We start from the raw sequence: 19,017 nt of genomic DNA on the forward strand, positions 1-19,017 counted from the left end.
AGTGCTGGCAATTAGCCTAGCTCCTCCTCGTTAGTATAGTGGTCAGTATCCCCGCCTGTCACGCGGGAGACCGGGGTTCAATTCCCCGACGGGGAGAAAATTATTCTTTTGCAATGGCGATATATAGGACCTGTACATACATCGCCAGCCGCATTTGTCGTTTTTTTCACGTCCTCACATAAATTTGTCATTCGCGTGCTATAGCATTTTAGCTAGCAGTGCTGGCAATTAGCCTAGCTCCTCCTCGTTAGTATAGTGGTCAGTATCCCCGCCTGTTACGCGGGAGACCGGGGTTCAATTCCCCGACGGGGAGAAAATTATTCTTTTGCAATGGCGATATATAGGACCTGTACATACATCGCCAGCCGCATTTGTCGTTTTTTTCACGACCTCACATACATAAGTCAGTCGCGTGCTATAGTATTTTAGTTAGCAGTGCTGGCATTCAGTCTAGCCCCCCCTCGTTAGTATTGTGATCAGTATCCCCGCCGGTCACGCGGGAGACCGGGGTTCAATTCCCCGACGGGGAGAAAGTTTTACTTTTCCTATGGCGATATAGGACCTGTACATACATCGCCAGCCGCATTTGTCGTTTTAATTCCAACGACCTGGCATACATACGTCAAACGGGTGCTATAGCATTTTAGCTAGCAGTGCTGGCGTGAATCTTAGCTCCTCCTCGTTAGTATAGTGGTCAGTATCCCCGCCTGTCACGCGGGGGCCAGCCGTATATACCTGTAACACGGAACAGCCAATCAAATTGCAGCTACTGCAGCATAGTCAGCCAATCAAACTGTGGCTTGTGTAGCGCTGTCCAAGCTGATGAAATCCTTTGGTCCCGAGTTCGAACCCCGGTTAGAGTGATGTCAGTCAGAAGTTGTGGTATAATAAATGTTTTTGTTAAACTGAATATGACATTTCATAATTATTGTTTTCTACTTCTGTCTCTCCTTGTTCCAAATAACAGTCATGATCTGTTGCTCATTTCAATTTCAACTATGTTTTATTAAGAAATCAACATGAAAATAAATAAAACACAGTATTTAACACAAAATGTACCAAAATGTTCAACCATGGATTTACAATTGAAGGGCAGAAGGGTTTAAACAGGCAAAACTTTAATACAAGTATTTTAAAGGTGTAAAATGAATTGAGGAAGTAGTAAATATGTTTGCTTTTTCTATCAAAACTAAACACTAATAATAAATATGTAAGAAAATTGTATTCACAAAATAGATTTCACAAACTAAATTACAAATATTTTCACATTGATAGATAACACCACGAGTTCTATCATAATCAGTGTGTTATCAGAAGAGAACTTAATACAGGCAAACATATAGACAGGTTTAGCAGAGATTTTGACGTTTTACACTTATTTCTCATCCAATATGACAAGCTGAGGTAAAATGAGACAAAAGTGGTCAAAACAGCAACATCTTTTGATAACAAATAGAACAGACATAAAAGCTATCTCTTTCCCTCTTCTGCTTGCCGGCCAGCAGCCCACCTCATCTTTTCAGCCTCATAAAAAGGAGACTGAGAGAACTCCTCCCAGGTCATTTCTTGAGTCATCCCATTTGCCCGGTGGAGGGACAAGACTCTGGCAGGACAGTAAACATACTTCCCCACAACACCAGGGAACCCGGTGTGTATGTGTGGACTCTCTGGACCTTGTTTCAGTGGTTTGTGGCAGAACCTGCACAGACGCCCACTGGGATGCTGCTCCCTTGCCTTTCTTTTCTGTCGGTCCTCCAAAACCTTTCTGCATTGTGCAGACCTCTGCTTTGCAGCCTTTAACTCTCTCTCAAAAAATGGCGTGGCAGCAAAGTCTGCAAATGGCATCCTGGGGTTTGTAAGGCCTTCTGCTGCATAGATCTGGAGTACTTTTTTGGAGCAGTAGAAGTATCTCACATCCCCAGACTGATAAAAGAAATGAACAGAAGATCCATCACCAAGGTAACGAGACTTTGGCTGCCCACAAGCAAGACAGTTCCTTGTCATTTTTTTTTCAGGTTTCTGCTGTTGTTGCTGCAGACCTACAATCTCCTTCACCATTTTTTCAACGTCAGTCTTCGTTAAAGGAGCTTCATCTGGTTTAGAGCTGGGGGGGTTCACTGGAGCAGGAGGGAGAGTCACAACTGGCACAGTGACAGTTTCACTGCCTTCAGTGAGTTTATGCCACAGCTGCTGGGTTTCCAAAAGTTTTTCGGGACTAGTGTTCATAGACGAACTTCTGTTAATCATCTTCGCCATGTGCTTCACGTAGCGGGAGATGTGCTGTTTAGTGGTGGGGTGGAGGAGGCTGTTGGGATTCCTGGAGGCAGTTTGAACAAGGGCGGCATACTCTGCGTCTACCTTGCTCAGAAAGTCCTTTTGTCCATGGTGCTTTGCCAGAAGGACATCAATGGCATCTCTCATTGGATTTGTCCAACGAGAATGGTCCAGGACAAAAAGCAGACCCCCTGCTTTGATAGGACCAGTGCGAGCTGCGCGTGGAGAGGCAGCAAAAGGCAGTGGTGGTGGTGTCGTTGAGACATCTGATGGAGAGGAAAAAAGAGAAAAGTTAACCCTTCTCACTTCTCTTTCCTTGAATGCAATGCACAAATAAATTAAAAAAGGCTGAAAATTTGAACTAAATTACCTTTCACTTCAGGGGCTTGGGTCATTGCTAGTGAGTCATCAGCAACCACACCTAAGACATTATCCTGAAACATTGGACCATTCAGTTAGTTTAAACTTGTTATGTAGCTGCAGTTTTATTGTAATAGAGTGAGGATGTTTGTTACAACAAACTTACATGAGCAGAGTGTTCTTCTCCATGTTCTTCAGGCAGGTCGATGACTGTTTCATTGGAAGGAGGTGGTTCTGGAGACAAACGCTCTTCTTCCTCAACAACCGGGTCTCTCTGAGACTTGTGTTTGTCCCAGTGAAGAGGAACCGGACGGCAGCCAGGCTCCACATACTGCAGTCCAAACCTTTCCCCAGTGTCGGCCTGTGACAAGACTAAGGCAGGGTACTTAGCTTGTCCTGTCACTTCCTTTGACAGTTTGTTCAGCTGTACAATCAGAGCTGGATTAAAAACTGAAGGAAGCTTCAGACCAGGTTGCTTCAGGCTCACAAGGCGCTGGAAGTTCCACCGAGCTACTCCAGTCATGCCTTGGGCCTGGAAAAGTTCTGTCGAGACCTGATTTCCTGTCACCCATTTGGACTGGTGGAAATGAAATCCCTCCTGCTGGGATGTTCCTCGCACCGGGATCCAGATCGGTACCGCTGCCGCTTCCCCCTTGATGTGGTTCAGCTGTAACGTGCCACCGTGTCTGTAGAGGATCCCGTCTCCCACCTCCGGGTCGCTCAGACAGCCCCTGAGGATGTGAACGCGCTGAATCCTCCACACTTTCAGCATTGTTGCCTTAAACAGTGGTATGCCATCTGGATCCGATTCCAAAAAGAACCTCTTCAGAACACTCTCCACCCGCACCAGCAGCTCTCTGGGTTCTGGGATCTTGGTGCGGCAGTGCTCCCTGATGTGCTGCTTTGTGGGGTTAGCTGGCTGGATCCCACAGAAGGTGTAGGCCTCCTTCAGCCTCTGAAGATCGGTTTGGTCCACCACACAAAAAGCTGCCGAAAGGAACTTGCAGAAGGAGCTGTGAAGTGGATGATGCTCTGAGATGCACTCCCTGGTGAACCGCCGCATGCAGTGAAACAAGTCCAGCTTGATGCTTATTTCTCTGTTGTATTTGGTACGGGATGCACATCTATTGGTGAAGTCTCCAGATGTTGCTTCACCCACTATAGCCTCTGTGGTCTTCCAGGAATCCCAGAGAAGATGCTCCTGAGGCTGGGAGTTTGGGATCCTGAATGGAGAGCAGCAATCCCTGTCCATGCACACAGGTAAAGCACCTTTTAATTGTTTATTGTGCAAATAAAGGGATTGTTTTTAAAACAATATTTACTTATGTTTTTCACGTTTTTACTGTTGAAACCATTAAATTAGAAGTAAAATGAACAAAGTTTTGTCTCACCTGTCAACCCACTGGTACTTTGCTTTTGGCAGCGCTGCAGAAATGTAACGCCGGGACAGCCCGTCGTACATTGGCTCCAGAGACTTGTCGCTTTCTGACTGCAGCATCACCCAGGACAAAATCATCCAGTTTTCATTCATAACTGCATAAGATGACATTGTGCCTGATGCCAGGACAACCTTCCGTGCCACCTTTCGGGTGTGGTCAGCCCTCAAGACCTCACCAAAAGTGCCTTGAAGGAGCAGATTGAGCGTGCCCTCCTCCCTATGGTACTCCTGAATGAGGCAGTCCACCAGGTAGTGTGAAGTCACTGTTACCCCACACCAGCCATCTATGTCTGTATACCCACCAAAAGGATCTGGTGTGGATGTTTTCCTCATTGCCCCCGTGATTGTCTGCTGGCCATATAGTCCGCTCTCTCCATCCAGAACATTCTTCACTGTCCCCAGATAAGCCACGTGTGCACGCTCGTATCTTAGGTGAAGAGCTTCATTTAGCTGATTGGCCATATCACCTGGAGACTTTGCTGTACGCCGCAGCTCATCCATCACAGTCTTGCATACTGCCTTTTTGTGGGTCAGGAAGGCTGGAAAAATCTCCTGAAAACGACGAGGCAGCATGTCCATCCATGAAGGTTTGTCTGCAAACCAGTGCTTCTTGCAGACTTTACAGGTCAGCCGAGAAGCAAGTATGTAGTACTGACCACTTGTGCCAATTATGACACGGGGCCGACCTGTTCCAGAGGAGACCACGAGGGGTTTTGGGCAGCCATGCAGACACGGGAGGGGGTAGTTGTTACGCACTCTTTCCATTATTGCATGGTCTGGTTTCCAGATAAAAAAAGGATGGAGGTGAAAGTACTTTGGGGATGGTAGCTCATAAATTGAGTCAATGAGTTCCGGCTGAGGTGGGTTACGCCACAAGGAGATCATATTCATGGCATGTCTTACAGGTGGAGACCCAGGCCACAGTCCTAAGGCTTCCATCTCTGTTTTCATCCAGATCCTCTGCTGGGGAGAGCAGTTCCAGCTGCTAACATCCTGGTCATAAGATGGAAGTGGTGAAGCAGCAGGCGTTGGCTGAAAGTGAGCAGGAGAAGGAGCTGCAGACTGAGCTGAGGGTCTTCCAACGACTGCTGCAAAAATAAAAAAATACCTTGAGTTGTTGTTGAATAAAATATTATCTCAAAGTCCAAATGAATACAGTACTTTGCATTTTTGTCAAAGTTAATGCACTGACTGTAGGTTTTATCCTGGACACGTTGAGGCAGTTCCAAAGCGAGCAACTCTGGTGGTACTGGCAGAGGAGTCTTCACTGGAGCTGAAGTAACTGGTGAAAAAGACAGTCAGAAACAGACAGGAAGCTGCAGCAGAGTAAAGCTGACAAATGATCCTCAACACTCACCTGCATGTGTGGCAGCAGGACAGCTGGACCTCTCAGGCTGGTCTGGATTCAGATCAACAGAAATATCCATCAGTAATGGCCAAATCATTGACAGTTCTTTGGTAGTAACTGTGCAAAACACTCAAAACCATGCAAGAAAACATGCTCAATAGAACAGGTGTGGTATGAAAATCAATAAATTAACTATTAGTTTCATCTTTTTATCTTTTGATTGACCAGGAAAGGTTCCATTATGATGTAATAATCCATGTGTAACCACTTTACTCTGACGTGTTAAGACATGTACTTTTGTTGTAATTCTGCTTTTTAAGACTGGTTTCCTTCAATCATTTTCATACCAAACCTATAACCAAACCCATGCAAATAACATAAGTCTGTACTTACCCTCGACGACGAACAATGAATACCTTCAGCATCATAAAAGCAGTCAAACAAAACACCTGCATTAGAACAGGCCTGAACGTGGCCAACCAGCAAACAGAGGAAAGGAAAAGGTGATCCTGGTTTACGACAGAACCATCAGGTACCAGCGGCGGCGGTGGCAGTGGCAGCAGCAGCATCTAGACCTTTACTCAGTGAACCTGAAAGAAAATAAACCAATGAATATTCTTCTTTTTGAACAGACACATTTAAAAGTGCTGAGTGTAAAGAAAGGACTGATCTAAGACTAACATGTAGTCTAATATCAGTTTTTCAACTACCAGTACTACTACTCCACATACAGAAACATAACACGTGATGCATGATGTGTGCACGTTGGTGCTGCTCACTTGGTTGGGTTGGGATTGTTTCTAAACATGTTGGGCCTGTCATCTTCTTCACTAAATGTCTCTGCTCTTTAGTAAAAAAAATAAGAAAACAGGTTTGAATTAGAAGTAGTAATTAACACTCAGTGTGTACTTGTGTGTGATTTAGTTTTACCTTGTAAAGGGAGGAGTTTGGATGGAGAGACAGAAAGCATCATTCTCTCCAACTCTTCATCATCTTCCATCTCTAACGAAGATACTGAAAAGATGGGAAACATCATTTCTACCATCTTTCCTAACATCAGCATTAACGTCTAGTCTGCCACAGACCTGGAGGACTAGAAGAAGGTTTAGTAAGAGCAGGTTCTGAAGAGCTCTGAGTCTGAGCCTCTTTCTTCTTCAGGTACTGCTGGAGCAGGAACATTTTGCTGCCTGAAACACACTGTTTCCTGAGGATAAATGATGCATATCCATCTTCTCTTTTCTCCCAGACATCCTTCCAGGTCTTCTTAGAATGCACACCAAATCCAACCAGCTGGTTGTCCTCACTACTTGAAGGTGGCTCCACTGATCTTTCAGCTAAACAGTTTCTCAGATCTCTGATTTCGTGAAAGTGTCGGGTATAATCCAGAAATGAAAAGAGACTCTCCTTCTTTGGTCCCTCGGCATTAAAGAGTCCAGCTCTCTCCTCTTCCTCAACCTTGTTAATTAAATAAATGGTGTAGCCAATATCATTTTCTAGCAGCCACCGAAAGGACTTCCCCTTGTATTTGCCAAATTGAAGAACATACTCCCCCAACACCTCCTGCCTGTCAGATGTATCTCCACCCCTAATGAAGACTTTTGACAGGGCGTTTTCCTTCACTTTTTCCTCTCTCTGGGGAGCAGACTTGTCCTGGAGCTCAGGATTTTTTTTGATCCTCTTGGCTTCATCTGAAGGGTCCTGCCTGAGAAACCCAGTTGGGCCTCGTCTGAAGCTCACGCAGATTTTTCCAGGAAAAATTAATTTCCTCTTCATTCTGGAGATCTATAACCAAAGATACATTTATTGTCGTTAGTGGGTGAAGTAGCCCAGGTCTACTGTAACTCAAAAATAGTTAAAAAAAAACAACAACATACAAATATATATATATATATATATATATATATATATATATATATATATATATATATATATATATATATATATATATATATATATATATATATATATATATGTGTGTGTGTGTGTGTGTGTAAATGCACATATAGATATTATTAAAGTTATCTACCTTTGGTAAAATTCAAAAGCTTTTGAAAACACACACAAACTATCATGACTAAGTTTGAAGAGGTTTTTCATCTCTTACGAGTAGCCGTATCCTCACCGCTGGAGTTTCAGACCTTTCATGCTCAACAAAAAATAACGGGAAGAGAAATGTCTTCAAACTAGGAACAGTTTTTTTTTTAACTTTTTACTTACATCAGACTTTAACTTGACTTTAACTTGTTGTGCTCTTGTGTTTTAACAGCGATCGGATCAAATCTGGCCGCAGGATTATTGTTGTTTTGTCTTCCTAAAGGCTCTTCCTGTGAAAACCTTACTACTAAGACGATGTGGAAACAGCGCCCCCAAAATCTCGCTAGTGGTGAAAAAGTATATTACATCCGTAGTGTTAAGAACTACCATAGAGAATGAATGAGAAAAGTTAAGAGAGTTAAGCTTAACCATTTTCGGCTCCCGCGCGGGAGACCGGGGTTCAATTCCCCGACGGGGAGAAAATTATTCTTTTGCAATGGCGATATTGGACTTGTAAGAATGCAAAATTTTAAAATACAAGTTACAAAGGAAAACGTTACTCTTCAGCAAAATAAGGAAGTGTAAATCCCCACTCATGTTTCACTTTGAAAGGAACAAAACTATTGATTTTCTTTTATGATAGAGAATCACAGTTCATTTTTACATGTGTGTCAAACTAAAAATCAGAAATATATAATCCTTTTCCGCAAGGAAAAGCTAAGCTTAATTTAATTATATTGGCTGATCAAAATTTTGATTTGATGCTATGGATTTGTTTTAGAGCATGTCTGAGCTACGATACCGCCCTCTTGCTGCAAGGTTGCAGGTCGGTCGCCCAAAATGGAAATTGCTCTTTGACGAGATTGGAAAGAGTAATAAAGAGTAAGTAGCTACAACACATAGTAACAATCATTTGATTATAGATTTGAAGCTAACATCCTTTAAAACTGACTGACTTTTTCCCTCTTTGATTTCAGTAAGCGAGTAGGAGTTTTCTGTTGTGGTCCAAAGGGGATCTCCAGGACCCTTCACAGACTGTGCAATTCAGCCAAATCCTCAGGAGCTACTTTTGAATTCAATAAGGAGTCATTTAGCTGACTGCTCCTTTTGTTCTATTTTTGACAAATGACATGTAGCCAGGGGACTTTGATCATTCTTGACATATGAAGTGTCACGAGTCATGTGACACTAACGATCCATATGGAAAACTCAATCCTGTGTTTCTGTCTCTTGTTTGCAAATCTTTCTGCTACTTGTTGAGCAGGGGACTAAAGTTTCTTTGGTGCTAAACCATATTTTAGGAATGAAAAAGTAAAAAAAAAAAAGGACTATACTTTCAGGGAGAAGAAAAACCCAGTGCAACTTTTGCTCCCATTCTAGTGAAAAACAAACAATCTTTATGCTACGTTAACACACAATGCGATTCACATGTCAAATTTGCATCAACCGCCTCTTTTTGTCAAATTTGTTGCTGGATGCTTGCCCAAAAATGTGTTTATAAACTTGAAGCTGCCGCTGCATGTGGGAGGAGCTACCATCGACATCATTTAGCCTCATTGCTACGTGACTGTCATTTACAATGCATGGAAGACACTGAGATCAGGTTTATTTATTTTGGAGAACTCTACAAAGGTCTTGGTAATCATGTCTCCAAATCTGCCTTGAAGCCAAAGATGAAAGAATGATTACCTGCTTTATTTGATCACAGTGGTTTTGCTTCAGTTACTGTAATCTTGGCCTCTATTCCAAACATCTCCAAAGGAACATTTCTATGGACTTTTTTCAATGAGTGGCTCACGTGGAGCTCTCTGAATATTTATTTTCGGTAATCTTTAGATTTCAGTGTTTGTTTATTCAAAGTTTTTTATATTTTATTGCATTGACTGTACATCTGTGTACATTCTTTTAATTATGATTATGCAGTTTTTATGCAAAATAAAACACATTTCTCCGACATAGTTTCTGCATAGTGGCTGTAGTTCATTAGAAATTCACCTCTGAGTTGTGGGCGTCTCGTCCAGGACTGTTGGCACGGAGCAACCCCGCCCCCTTATGCTTCCCGGTAAACATCACTGAAGTCCTGTTTGCTTGAGACACTGTAATAGCTTTTGTGCTATCCAAGGCACTTTAACATTAGGAGTGGGGTCATCTGGACCCAAAAATATACCACAAGGGATAGTCACTGTATCGATCCTTTAACAGCCGAGCTTTAGTGCAGGTGTTGACATTCTTTGACCAACCATAACTCTTTGAACGATTTACGCAATTAACATAATTCTAGAAGATCCTAAAGTGGAGAAAAGCAGTTTTGTGACATCAGTGGAAAGCCACTTCTCACTGTGTCAGAATCAGATAATTCCCATTGATTGTGTAAATGGTTAAAGAGTTATGGTTTGTCATAGAGCATGCGTTATCTAGGTCTCACTGGCAATATTTCCTGTGTCGAATCATTAATGGCAGAATCCAAAAATGGGTTCCAGAAACCCTAAACCATTTCTCATCCAATTTTTACCTTAATGGGGCCGCTGTGGTGCAGAGGCAGAGCAGTCCACTGCTGAATGGAAGGTCACAGGTTTCAGCTCTGCTCCTTGGGCAGGACACTGAACCCCCCCCCCCCCCCCCCCCCCCCCATGATTCTGGTGGTTAGAGATAGGGTACCTTGCGTGGCAGCAGAGGCGCCATCAGTGTGTAAATGTGTGTGTGCAGGGGTGAATGGGACTGTGAAGCACTTTGGGCCTTAATCAAAGTAGAAATGTGATATCTAAAAGTATATCCATTTACCATTTAATTTTTAAGAAGAGTATTTAAAAAGTTGTTGAACGAAAACTACCAGAAAACTGGCAGACTTTTGCCATCTGTTGTAAAGCCTTTCCTGAAAACACTCTAGGGAGGCTTACATGTCATGTGACAGAAATCTCTCAAGAGCGGGTTGTAAAGTTGTGACACAATAAATTAACAAATGAGGTTTTTTCCTTACAACCAAAACAAATATGCAAATGATGTAACGCAGTACTCCTCTTTGTTGTGTTGCTTGACTTTACTTGTTCTTCCTTGTGCACCAAAGTTCTTCCAAAGCAGACATACTATGCATCACAAAATCTTGGGGATTTTTTTGTACGACTGTTTTTGTTTTCACTTTATTTCTTAGACTTACAGCACATATGTTCTCCCACTAATATTGTTCCAAAGATTACATGCTATTTTTTGGTTTGAAAAGACTTTTATTTGTTTTAGAAGTGCTATCACTTTTCTGCCTTATTACCTCATTTTGTAACTCATTTTCAGTTTATAAAATAAATGTAAAAATGTTTTTAACCTTTTTTCAAGAACAGGGAGCAATTAAAGATTTTCTATTTATTTCATCATGGCTTTTGAGTTATTTCAATTTTACAATTTGTGTCTTTAAAACAATAAATTAACTATTAAACTTCTGGTTATAGTGCAGCTGAAATTATCAGTCAGTCTATGATGGAGCTTCTGTCATGAGTGGGGTCAGGGGTGGTGTTCAAGCCTTATTACAAAAGAACATAGGGAAGGATGTACCTTATATCCACCTCTATGACCACCAGCTGCATTTGGCAGTGGTCCATGCAACGCAAGCAGAATAATGCGCAAAAACCTTTTTTGAGCTATCAGGATCCCTGCACTCATTTTTTCGTCGTCATGTGTCACGGAACTATGACTTTCCCACCTTAAAATAACTGTTGGAGATCAGGTGGACATCATGATGTGACCAAGTGCCTTGTGGAGAATCAGGATGCCATTATGAGTATCCTGTCAGAGGTTACAGAGGACGGAGTTGCTGCTGTTGACATCTACACAGAGGCATTATTGCTTTGAAACAGGGACGTTTCTCCTAAAAGTTTTGTGCTCCTTAAAGCCTGCAAATGCCATACTGCAGGCTCATTCTATTGACCTGTGCTGTGCTCCAGAAGTAGTCAGTGCATCTCTGCAGGCTCTGAAGCAGATGAGGGATGAGGAGAGTGAGGCATTAGCCAGCATTCCTGCACCAGCTGCTAAAAGAAAGAGAACAATCAGCTGATTGCTCACAGGTAGTGCTGTTATGTCCACTGTGGGTCATGCAGAAGACTCTTTGACTCCTTGCCAGACTCTGAAGAGAGCTTTTCTCAACATTTTGGACATAGGCATTGTAGAGATGGAGACATCTCGACCTCATTAAAGCAGTTAAGTCTTCAACCTCAATCTCTCTCTTTTCTGGATGTTGCCATGTGAAGTGACAGTGACAAACTTTGGATCTAAAAACTGAAATGCAATCCCCTTTTGGATAATCGCTTTAATCGTGTCACAGAATGAGCGATGTTTGCATAGAAAATGAAAAAGCATTTTGGAGGTGTGATTTTTCATTTTATTTTTGAGTCAATTGATGCAGTTACACTGTGAAAATGAATAAGCACTTCTGTTAATCCATTTTAATTGGCAAATAAGATATTTATAATTGAATTATGCTACACATTTACTACAGAACTTTTTGAAAATGAAATGTCAAAAACCAATTTCTTTATTATTTTATTTAAGTGACAGAATGAGCGGTGTTAAAGAAGAAAAAAAAAGCCGTTGGGCTGATTGATTTTTCATTTTCATTCTGAGTCAACAAACGCAGCTTTATTTTGAAATGAAAAAGCATTTCTGGTATTTACTTTATGCAATGGAAAGCTTCCATATTCTGCTGCTTATTCATTCTTATTTGTGCACCAAAATCCACCTTCTTCCAAATCAGATCTTCTATGTCTCAAAATCAAATGTTTGGACACTTGTTCTAGTTTTTCACTTTAATTATACTTGATTATGAAAAGGTCATAGTAAACAAATGGAGATTATCTTTATCTTTACAATGGTTAAATGTACTACATTATTCTCAATTTGTGACCTTTCAGTTGAGGTTTCTCTAACAGCAGTAATAGAGGGTCCCTAAGTCAAAATGACAAGACAAAGCCCCCTCAATGAATGTGAACTTTCCCCAGCTTAAGCCAAAATGAATTCATGATTTTTTTTAAATGTCAATCTTGTAGATCCATGCTGCTATTTGATCCATAGAAGTGATTGTGCACCATACCCAGAAATTTGATCAGGTTAAAATAAATAATGCATTTTCATGATACATCATTATCCTTTTTTGCAGGTGATTTTGCCCGAAAAAAAAATTAAATTTATCAAACCATATTGTAGCACCATGAAGGTTATATTATCATTGAAACAAAGTGATTTCATTTCACGTGGCCTTCTTAAAACCCACAAAAGAGCTATGTGTGAAAAACCTTATTATTCATATTTGCTCTAACAAGAGTAAATGTAGTGTTAAAAAAATATCTCTCTTCAGTTTGACCTTTTTTTTAAAATCAGTAAACGAGGTAATTCGGCTTAAAGACCTATTCCAATGATTTTTTTACATGTTCCTGTGGCATTTTCTGATAAAATAGAACAAAATTCAGCTTAAAGTTACATTTCTGAGTATTTCTCTTTTCCAATAGTTGGGAATTAGTAGCAGACGAAAAATTCCATTTGAACAAGAGGCTATTTGTGACCCAGAACAAGCTATTTGCTTGTTCTATGGTCCTTGGTTTTCCTTGTCTGAGCTGGCATTTGGCTCCAAACTGTATGCTGTTGTTGCAGCAGTAATGTTAGATTGGGGGGGGGGGGGGGGGGGGGGGGGCTGAGGTTCTGTAAACCATCGGGAGACAGTAAACGGAGAATTGAGTAAAAGGGGGTGGGGTTGCTCCACACCACACAGAGGTGAATTTTTAATACACTACTGCTGCCCTGCAGAAAACAACACAAGTATTTTTTTTAAGGGGGCAAAAAGCAGCATAGTTATAATTAAAAAATCGCTGGAAAAACTTTGAAAATTGATCAAAAGATGATCAGAGTGGGTTTTTGGGGTTTGGTGGGATGAAAATTCACCCTTAAGAACACAAGCATTCAATGTTAGAACTGGCTTCACCTATGCAATACTTGCTTGAAAACATTTTCATCAGAAGTTCTAAAAGTATGTGCACACGTGACCTGTCAACTACCTGTCAATCAGAGTGACAAAGTATGAAAATAAATTACATTAAAATGTGGATGTCTTTTTTGCTGATCCAGGTCTTGTCTAGATGTGGTCGGTGAGAACATATGTTTAACACATTAAATTGCTTTATTGGTTGAACGGTTCCAGCATTTCATGTTTTCCTTTTATTAGAACCGCATGGCACAGGGAGCTGTGCGGCAGGCTTTTCTCTGTGTTAAAGTGTAGTCTGGTATGACGATGAACCCTCTTCTGAACTGCTCTGCAACAGTGGCTGCCTCTCTCCAAAGCTGGGCGCCCTTTTCCTCTTCTGGTTACGTCTCCTCTTCCTTCTGGCAAAAACAATCACCGCGGCAACAATTGTGGCGATCAAAGCACCGAGGATCCCGGCCCCCAGGAGCCACTGCCAGATCTGCTGGGCTTGCTGAAGGTAGGGGGTCAAGAACTCCTGGACAAACCTCTGACCTGTGTGGAACAGAGTGGATATGGGTGTCTGAACAGATATTCACGTCTTTTGCAGATCAGAGGGCATTTCTGGTGTTGTGCAATGACCTGGGTCCAACAGGTAGGCGTACTCGTATCCAAGAGCCTTGTTGGACAGGAGGTAGTCTCCATTCCTATAAAGAGGAAGGAATGGCACCATGTAGTAGCCGTCATTGTGGCCAATTGGTGCATTGGTACGTGGGTAGATGGACCGGGGAGGCTGATGAGTTCTTAGCCAGCGCTCAAAGATGCTAGAAATGATGTAAGAAACAAATATGCAAGATGAAAGTTAAGATAAGATAAAAAATTAAACAAATAAATGCAATTATGTTTTGTGTTTCTATTCCACCAATAATAACCTCACGCAGTAAAGCCACCAGATTATTTTTTGTTCTTTGCTCTGCAGGGCAACCAAACTCTAACAATTGATCTCAATTGATCTTTCGCTGCTCATCCAAGTACATTCACAAACTTCACTAATTGTAGCAGCTATAAACAACAGATTGTATGAACTTTGTCAAAAACTGTGCAGTCTAATGTCATGACGTGTTTGTTACCTGTCAATGAAAGCATGGTGAAGGAGGAAGATGGGGTCGTTGGCTGAGCCCTGGACTGAGGACATTGAGCCGTTCATGAAGACATGCAGCGCATTGTGCATGGTGCTCTGGCCTTGCACAGCCATGCCTGTTTCTGGGCTGGCAAAACCTACAAAGAAAAGAAGCAGGTGAAGAAGTTACAGTTTCAATCAAGATAACAGCAAAACAAGGCTAATTAAAAGAGAGCAAAAAAAGGAGATGTAAAATATAGCTATTGATTTTCTTTACTTTTCTTTACGTAGGCAAATGTGACTTAAGTGTGTTGTTGTATCCCCCCCCCCCCAGTTTTTTATGTATGCATTTAATCATTTCTGTAATGAATCTGTGGAAATTATTTCTTATTTTGACTACCAATCAATCAATCAATCAATCAATCAATCAATCAATCAATCAATCAATCAATCAATCAATCAATCAATCAATCAATCAATCAATCAATCTACCAACCAACCAACCAACCAACCAACGACTGTATATGAGAACTGTAATGAGTGACCTCCTGCTCCAGTGGTGGCATTCATATTAAAATCTTTATTTAACATGTACTTGTTAATCATAATTTCTGTAATAACTTTTCTTTTCTGTAGCCCAAGTTGTTGATATTATAAACTGACCAACCAGATGCCTTAATAAAAGTATGTGCTCTCACATCCAACGTTCAAAACGTTTGACAGATTTTGTGCAGCTCGCTTTCAAGTGGTAGGCTGTGGACTTCCAACAAGCTTACTTCTGATTGGTTAGAGGGGTTGCCATAGGAACGGTGACTCAGACTCGACGCATCTCGGCTCTTTCTTGCTTATTGGCAACGTCTAGCTCCAACACGGCGATGTCCATACAGTGAAAAATGGCAACTGAATTAACTTCATTTTGTTGGAGCCAGAAGTAAGTCATTTTGAATGGGTGACGTAACACTCACTCGGTCCAGTTCTCAAATACAGTCAACAAGTACTATTACATAATAATAGTGTGTACTACTATTACATATTATTGTAATAATGTCTGTTAAACACAGTCATAATTGAAAAAAAACAACTAAAACATTTATTCAAGGGTAAAGACAAATGCAGACAAATACAGAAAAGATTTAAAATAGCGGTAGAAAATGGCAAACGGGCTTATTCATCCAAGTTTTCAGCACTTGTACAGGTGGGTAATTCCTACTATTTGGTACCATTTGAGACCCCATTACATAATGTCTCCTACTAATTTTTAAAATGGGATAATCCTTTTTTTAAAGCTTAATATGCCTTTACCCCACTTTGCCATAAAGAAAAATGTTATGTATGCAGGGTTAATTAGTATTATTAGTAAAATAAATATTCTTCTTCTTCAGGAACATATACTTAAAACTGCCATGTCCTAAAGCAAGTTTGTTAATGTTTTGATACAAACATGAGAACAATAACTTAGGACAAATGTAGATTTTTTAAAACATTGTTTTGTGGTTTTATTTGTAATATCTGTCATCAAATATGTTTGTTACTATTGCATTTCTAACACTTTTCAAGTTTTCAAAATAAGTAGGGTCCCGAATTCAACTGTCGACCCTGCTACTCTAATAAAAGTCCCTCTAAAAATGCCCCTTGACTATTGTTGTGGTCACATCATCATCTGGATGTATCTATATCTAAAAGAACATGTGCCCCGCGTGAACAAAAAAGGACCAAAGTTTTTCCACAATCTTAGGTTAAGAACAAATGATAAAGACTGTTTCCTCTCGTAAACCTTTAACTATTTCCCCTTCACTGAACACCTGCTTGTTCCTATTTTTACTGCCTTCTGTATTCTTTCTTTAATACTAAGGTCTGAAACCACAAGGAAACCGTAGATCCTTACCACAAGGTTACAACACTGCTTTCTTTCGTCAGTCCATTCAACAGATGGTATCATGTCCTTGTTTTATCAGATATGTGTGTGTGTCAGTGTATGTCTGGACAGTATATGGGGTGTGTGTCTACCCTCTAAGACGTTTCGAAAGCTGTTGTTGGCAAATCGGTCCATGGACCCAGTCTCATACTCTGGAAGACTGATGGTGAACTCTACGTCAGCGGTCGTAGGGATCCGTGGCACGCGGTTTGGATCATGGTTGCCGGGGTTACGCAACAGTGGACCTTCTGCAGTAGCGTTACACAAAGCCTCTTGGTTGTTGTACTCTTCTTGCTGGGTGCAGATTACCTAGAGGTATAAAAACAAAAATACACCAATTTTAATCATGTGTTTGGCCCACAAAAGCTTTAGTGTTGGTTATCTTCGATCATTTTTGCGTAAAATAACATTTAGTTTATTGTGAAGATCAAAACGAAGATCTCATCAGTTGTAAAAACACATGTTAAAATGCTTTTAAAGACTTTAAATTTAATGCTTTTTAAGACTTTCTGTTTTTGTTTTATTTGAAAATGTTTTGTTGTAGTTTTATAAAGCTGTTTTTTTTTTAAGCAAACCCTCTAGTTTTCTGGGGATTTTTGGGTTAAATTAAAAACATCTGAAGTGTGAAACAGAAAAAAACACAGGTTTTAGTACTTTTTTCTATTACATGCTGAAAGTTAAATTTTTAAACGGTTTTATGAATGGCTCAGAAAAGCCTAATAAAATCAGAGGCAAAGCTGTTTTCTTACCTTCCATGAGGAGAAGACAGAAGCAGGGCTGATAAGGTTTGGATTAAGGGCGTTACGTCCACCCATCAGATTATCAGTGCAGACTTCACAGGACTGGGCATCCCTCCAGTCCCAGTACGGGATGGTAAAGTTAAAATCTCCTGCGATTTTGCGTATCTCCTGCTCCCAGTGAAGCAGGTAGACTCTGTGCCAGGGGAGAAATGCAGCAGACTCGTGGGCAAAATCGATATCTCTCCAAACATTCCCAGGCCCTCCCAAGAAGGTGTCTCTGGACACGTAGTAGTGTATCCAGACAAATAGGTCGTAGGTGTTGATGTCAGAGAACATGGGGCTCTCACCGTTCTCTCCCATCTCTGCTCTTGTGCCTGTGGTGATGACGTAGTCTGGGTTGATGGTGTTTTTGGCCAGGTTTAGATAAGAGATGAACTTTTGCTGCTCAGTAGTTGACATGCTCATGATGTTCCTGCGCACTGACTCTCTGTACTCAGCACAGTTGGAGCCCCAGTAACCGAATCTGCATTCCCCACAGTTAAACCCTCCATAGTTTCCTGCACAACGACACGTCCGGTTGAAGAAAGCTAAAGGCCAGCGCTCCCTGTCATCGATCCCGCTGTGAGGGTACTGCGGCCCGTTGGGCTCGTCTGAAACCGAGACGTCTGCACAGAACCCGCGACCAGACAGGGCCCCACAGGGTGAGCCATCTCCACTCCACACTGGACAGCACTCCTTGGTTCGCAGTCCCTCTGAATTGGCACAGGGGCGAGGAAACTGGCTCCAACAAGTCTCAAAGAACTGCAGCAGAACGGCAGACAAAAAAAGACTCTTCATGATGAAAAGATTCACCCACATCTGTCCAGACCTCAGAAGGAGGAAAAGTCCTGCAGGAAAAACAACCTGCTGACCACTCTGGTGAGATAGGGCTGAAGGTTTGAAGAAGTGACAGCAGCTCAGACTTGTAGATCTGATGCTAAAAAGTTACTTTTAGAGATGCAAAAGCACAATACTTTGCCTTAAACTGCAATTAATGCAGAAGATACCCTTTAAAGTACACAGACAATGAAAAATCCCCAAATCTCTTGGTGTTTCTATATTTCAAAGTTACTTCTACTCTAACCTCCCATCTAACCAGCTCCCAGTCCTCCCTCCACCTCCTCTCTCGTAGAACCCAGCCTGCAGTCTCGGGTTCTCTCCCTACCCTTTGAGCCCCTTTGGGGGCTGTCCTCTGAAAACGTGTTAGATCTCATGCACTCAGCAACACACACAACCACACATTAATATGAGCATCACATGCTCAGGATAATACTCTTGGTTTCTTTGCTACTTTGTCTTTAGACTAGCTGACCTCTGCTCCACGGTACCTCGGGCAGAAATGGGTGTTTCTGTGGTTGTGTATCTACCATGCTTTTCCCCTCCAATCTCCACCCCCCCACCCCCCATCTGCAGTCAAGCCAGGAATTTACGCATGACCAAGTGTTCAGTAGTTACTGAATGAAGCAGACTGAGAGAGAGCCATGAGTAGAGGATAAAGAGGTCCACAACTGATAAAACTTTCTGTTTTAATCAGATTTGGGCTTTTGAAATGATGCCCCCTCTCACCTCATCATCATTTATTGCCTGAACTGAATGAGAATTTGCTACGACCAGATTATGTTCAGTAATCCATCATTTAGTGGCAGATAAATTATGTGATGGGTGGCGCAGTGCAGAACAAAATTAAATTTTAATTTAATTTTTATTGGAAAAAAATTAGCAGGATTATTTACTATGTGAAACCCACTTTCCACGAGATCAGTTGCAGTAGTGAACTGTACTTTTTGTGAATTGGCATTTTAATGTCACTGTGC

General features: G+C 41.4%; 3 protein-coding genes and 2 non-coding genes across 12 annotated transcripts in view; 3 read left to right on the forward strand and 2 right to left on the reverse strand.

Annotated features, from left to right (window-relative positions):
• nox4 (NADPH oxidase 4) overlaps positions 1–10,816 on the forward strand; it is a 32,966-nt gene extending 22,150 nt beyond the window's left edge. For 5 of the 7 annotated variants that reach the window (XR_002291556.3, XR_013659618.1, XM_020708386.3 and 2 more), the window contains 2 exons: positions 8,236–8,336; positions 8,432–10,816. Coding sequence is in view for 4 of the 7 variants with exons in the window: in XM_020708386.3 (XP_020564045.1) it covers positions 8,236–8,336; positions 8,432–8,552 (222 nt within the window). In the remaining 3 variants the exon portion in view is untranslated. Of the gene's footprint in view, positions 1–2,832; positions 3,036–8,235; positions 8,337–8,431 lie in introns of those variants that run through there. The other 2 variants (XM_078956510.1, XM_078956511.1) reach the window with 1 other exon arrangement.
• trnan-guu (transfer RNA asparagine (anticodon GUU)) lies at positions 25–96 on the forward strand. The gene has a single exon. It is a non-coding gene; the product is annotated as a tRNA-Asp (tRNA).
• trnan-guu (transfer RNA asparagine (anticodon GUU)) lies at positions 242–313 on the forward strand. Its single transcript has one exon. It is a non-coding gene; the product is annotated as a tRNA-Asn (tRNA).
• LOC110014412 (uncharacterized) lies at positions 981–7,778 on the reverse strand. Of its 2 annotated transcripts, XM_023961715.2 has the most exons (10): positions 7,638–7,778; positions 6,506–7,202; positions 6,351–6,434; positions 6,200–6,265; positions 5,430–6,010; positions 5,265–5,354; positions 4,026–5,160; positions 2,801–3,878; positions 2,645–2,708; positions 981–2,540 (listed from the first exon to the last, which is right to left on the reverse strand). In XM_023961715.2, exons 5-10 carry the CDS (start codon positions 5,515–5,517, stop codon positions 1,471–1,473), a joined length of 3,525 nt encoding a protein of 1,174 aa, XP_023817483.2. In that variant the 5' UTR covers positions 5,518–6,010; positions 6,200–6,265; positions 6,351–6,434; positions 6,506–7,202; positions 7,638–7,778; the 3' UTR covers positions 981–1,470. The 2 variants fall into 2 exon arrangements, with proteins under 2 accessions (XP_023817483.2, XP_078812634.1); XM_078956508.1 differs by lacking the exons at positions 6,200–6,265; positions 6,351–6,434; positions 6,506–7,202; positions 7,638–7,778 and having other exon boundaries at positions 4,026–5,157; positions 5,430–5,658.
• Positions 10,817–11,828: 1,012 nt separating the features above from the next.
• tyr (tyrosinase) lies at positions 11,829–18,302 on the reverse strand. The gene is given in 6 exon segments (NM_001104802.1): positions 11,829–12,687; positions 13,353–13,944; positions 14,032–14,213; positions 14,520–14,667; positions 16,517–16,733; positions 17,174–18,302. Coding segments are annotated over 5 exon segments (1,623 nt in total). The 5' UTR covers positions 18,002–18,302; the 3' UTR covers positions 11,829–12,687; positions 13,353–13,696.
• Positions 18,303–19,017: the final 715 nt, after the last annotated feature.

Source organism: Oryzias latipes, chromosome 13 (genome assembly GCF_053564925.1).
Source record: "Oryzias latipes strain Hd-rR chromosome 13, Olatipes_Hd-rR_3.1".
Lineage (NCBI taxonomy): Eukaryota > Metazoa > Chordata > Actinopteri > Beloniformes > Adrianichthyidae > Oryzias > Oryzias latipes.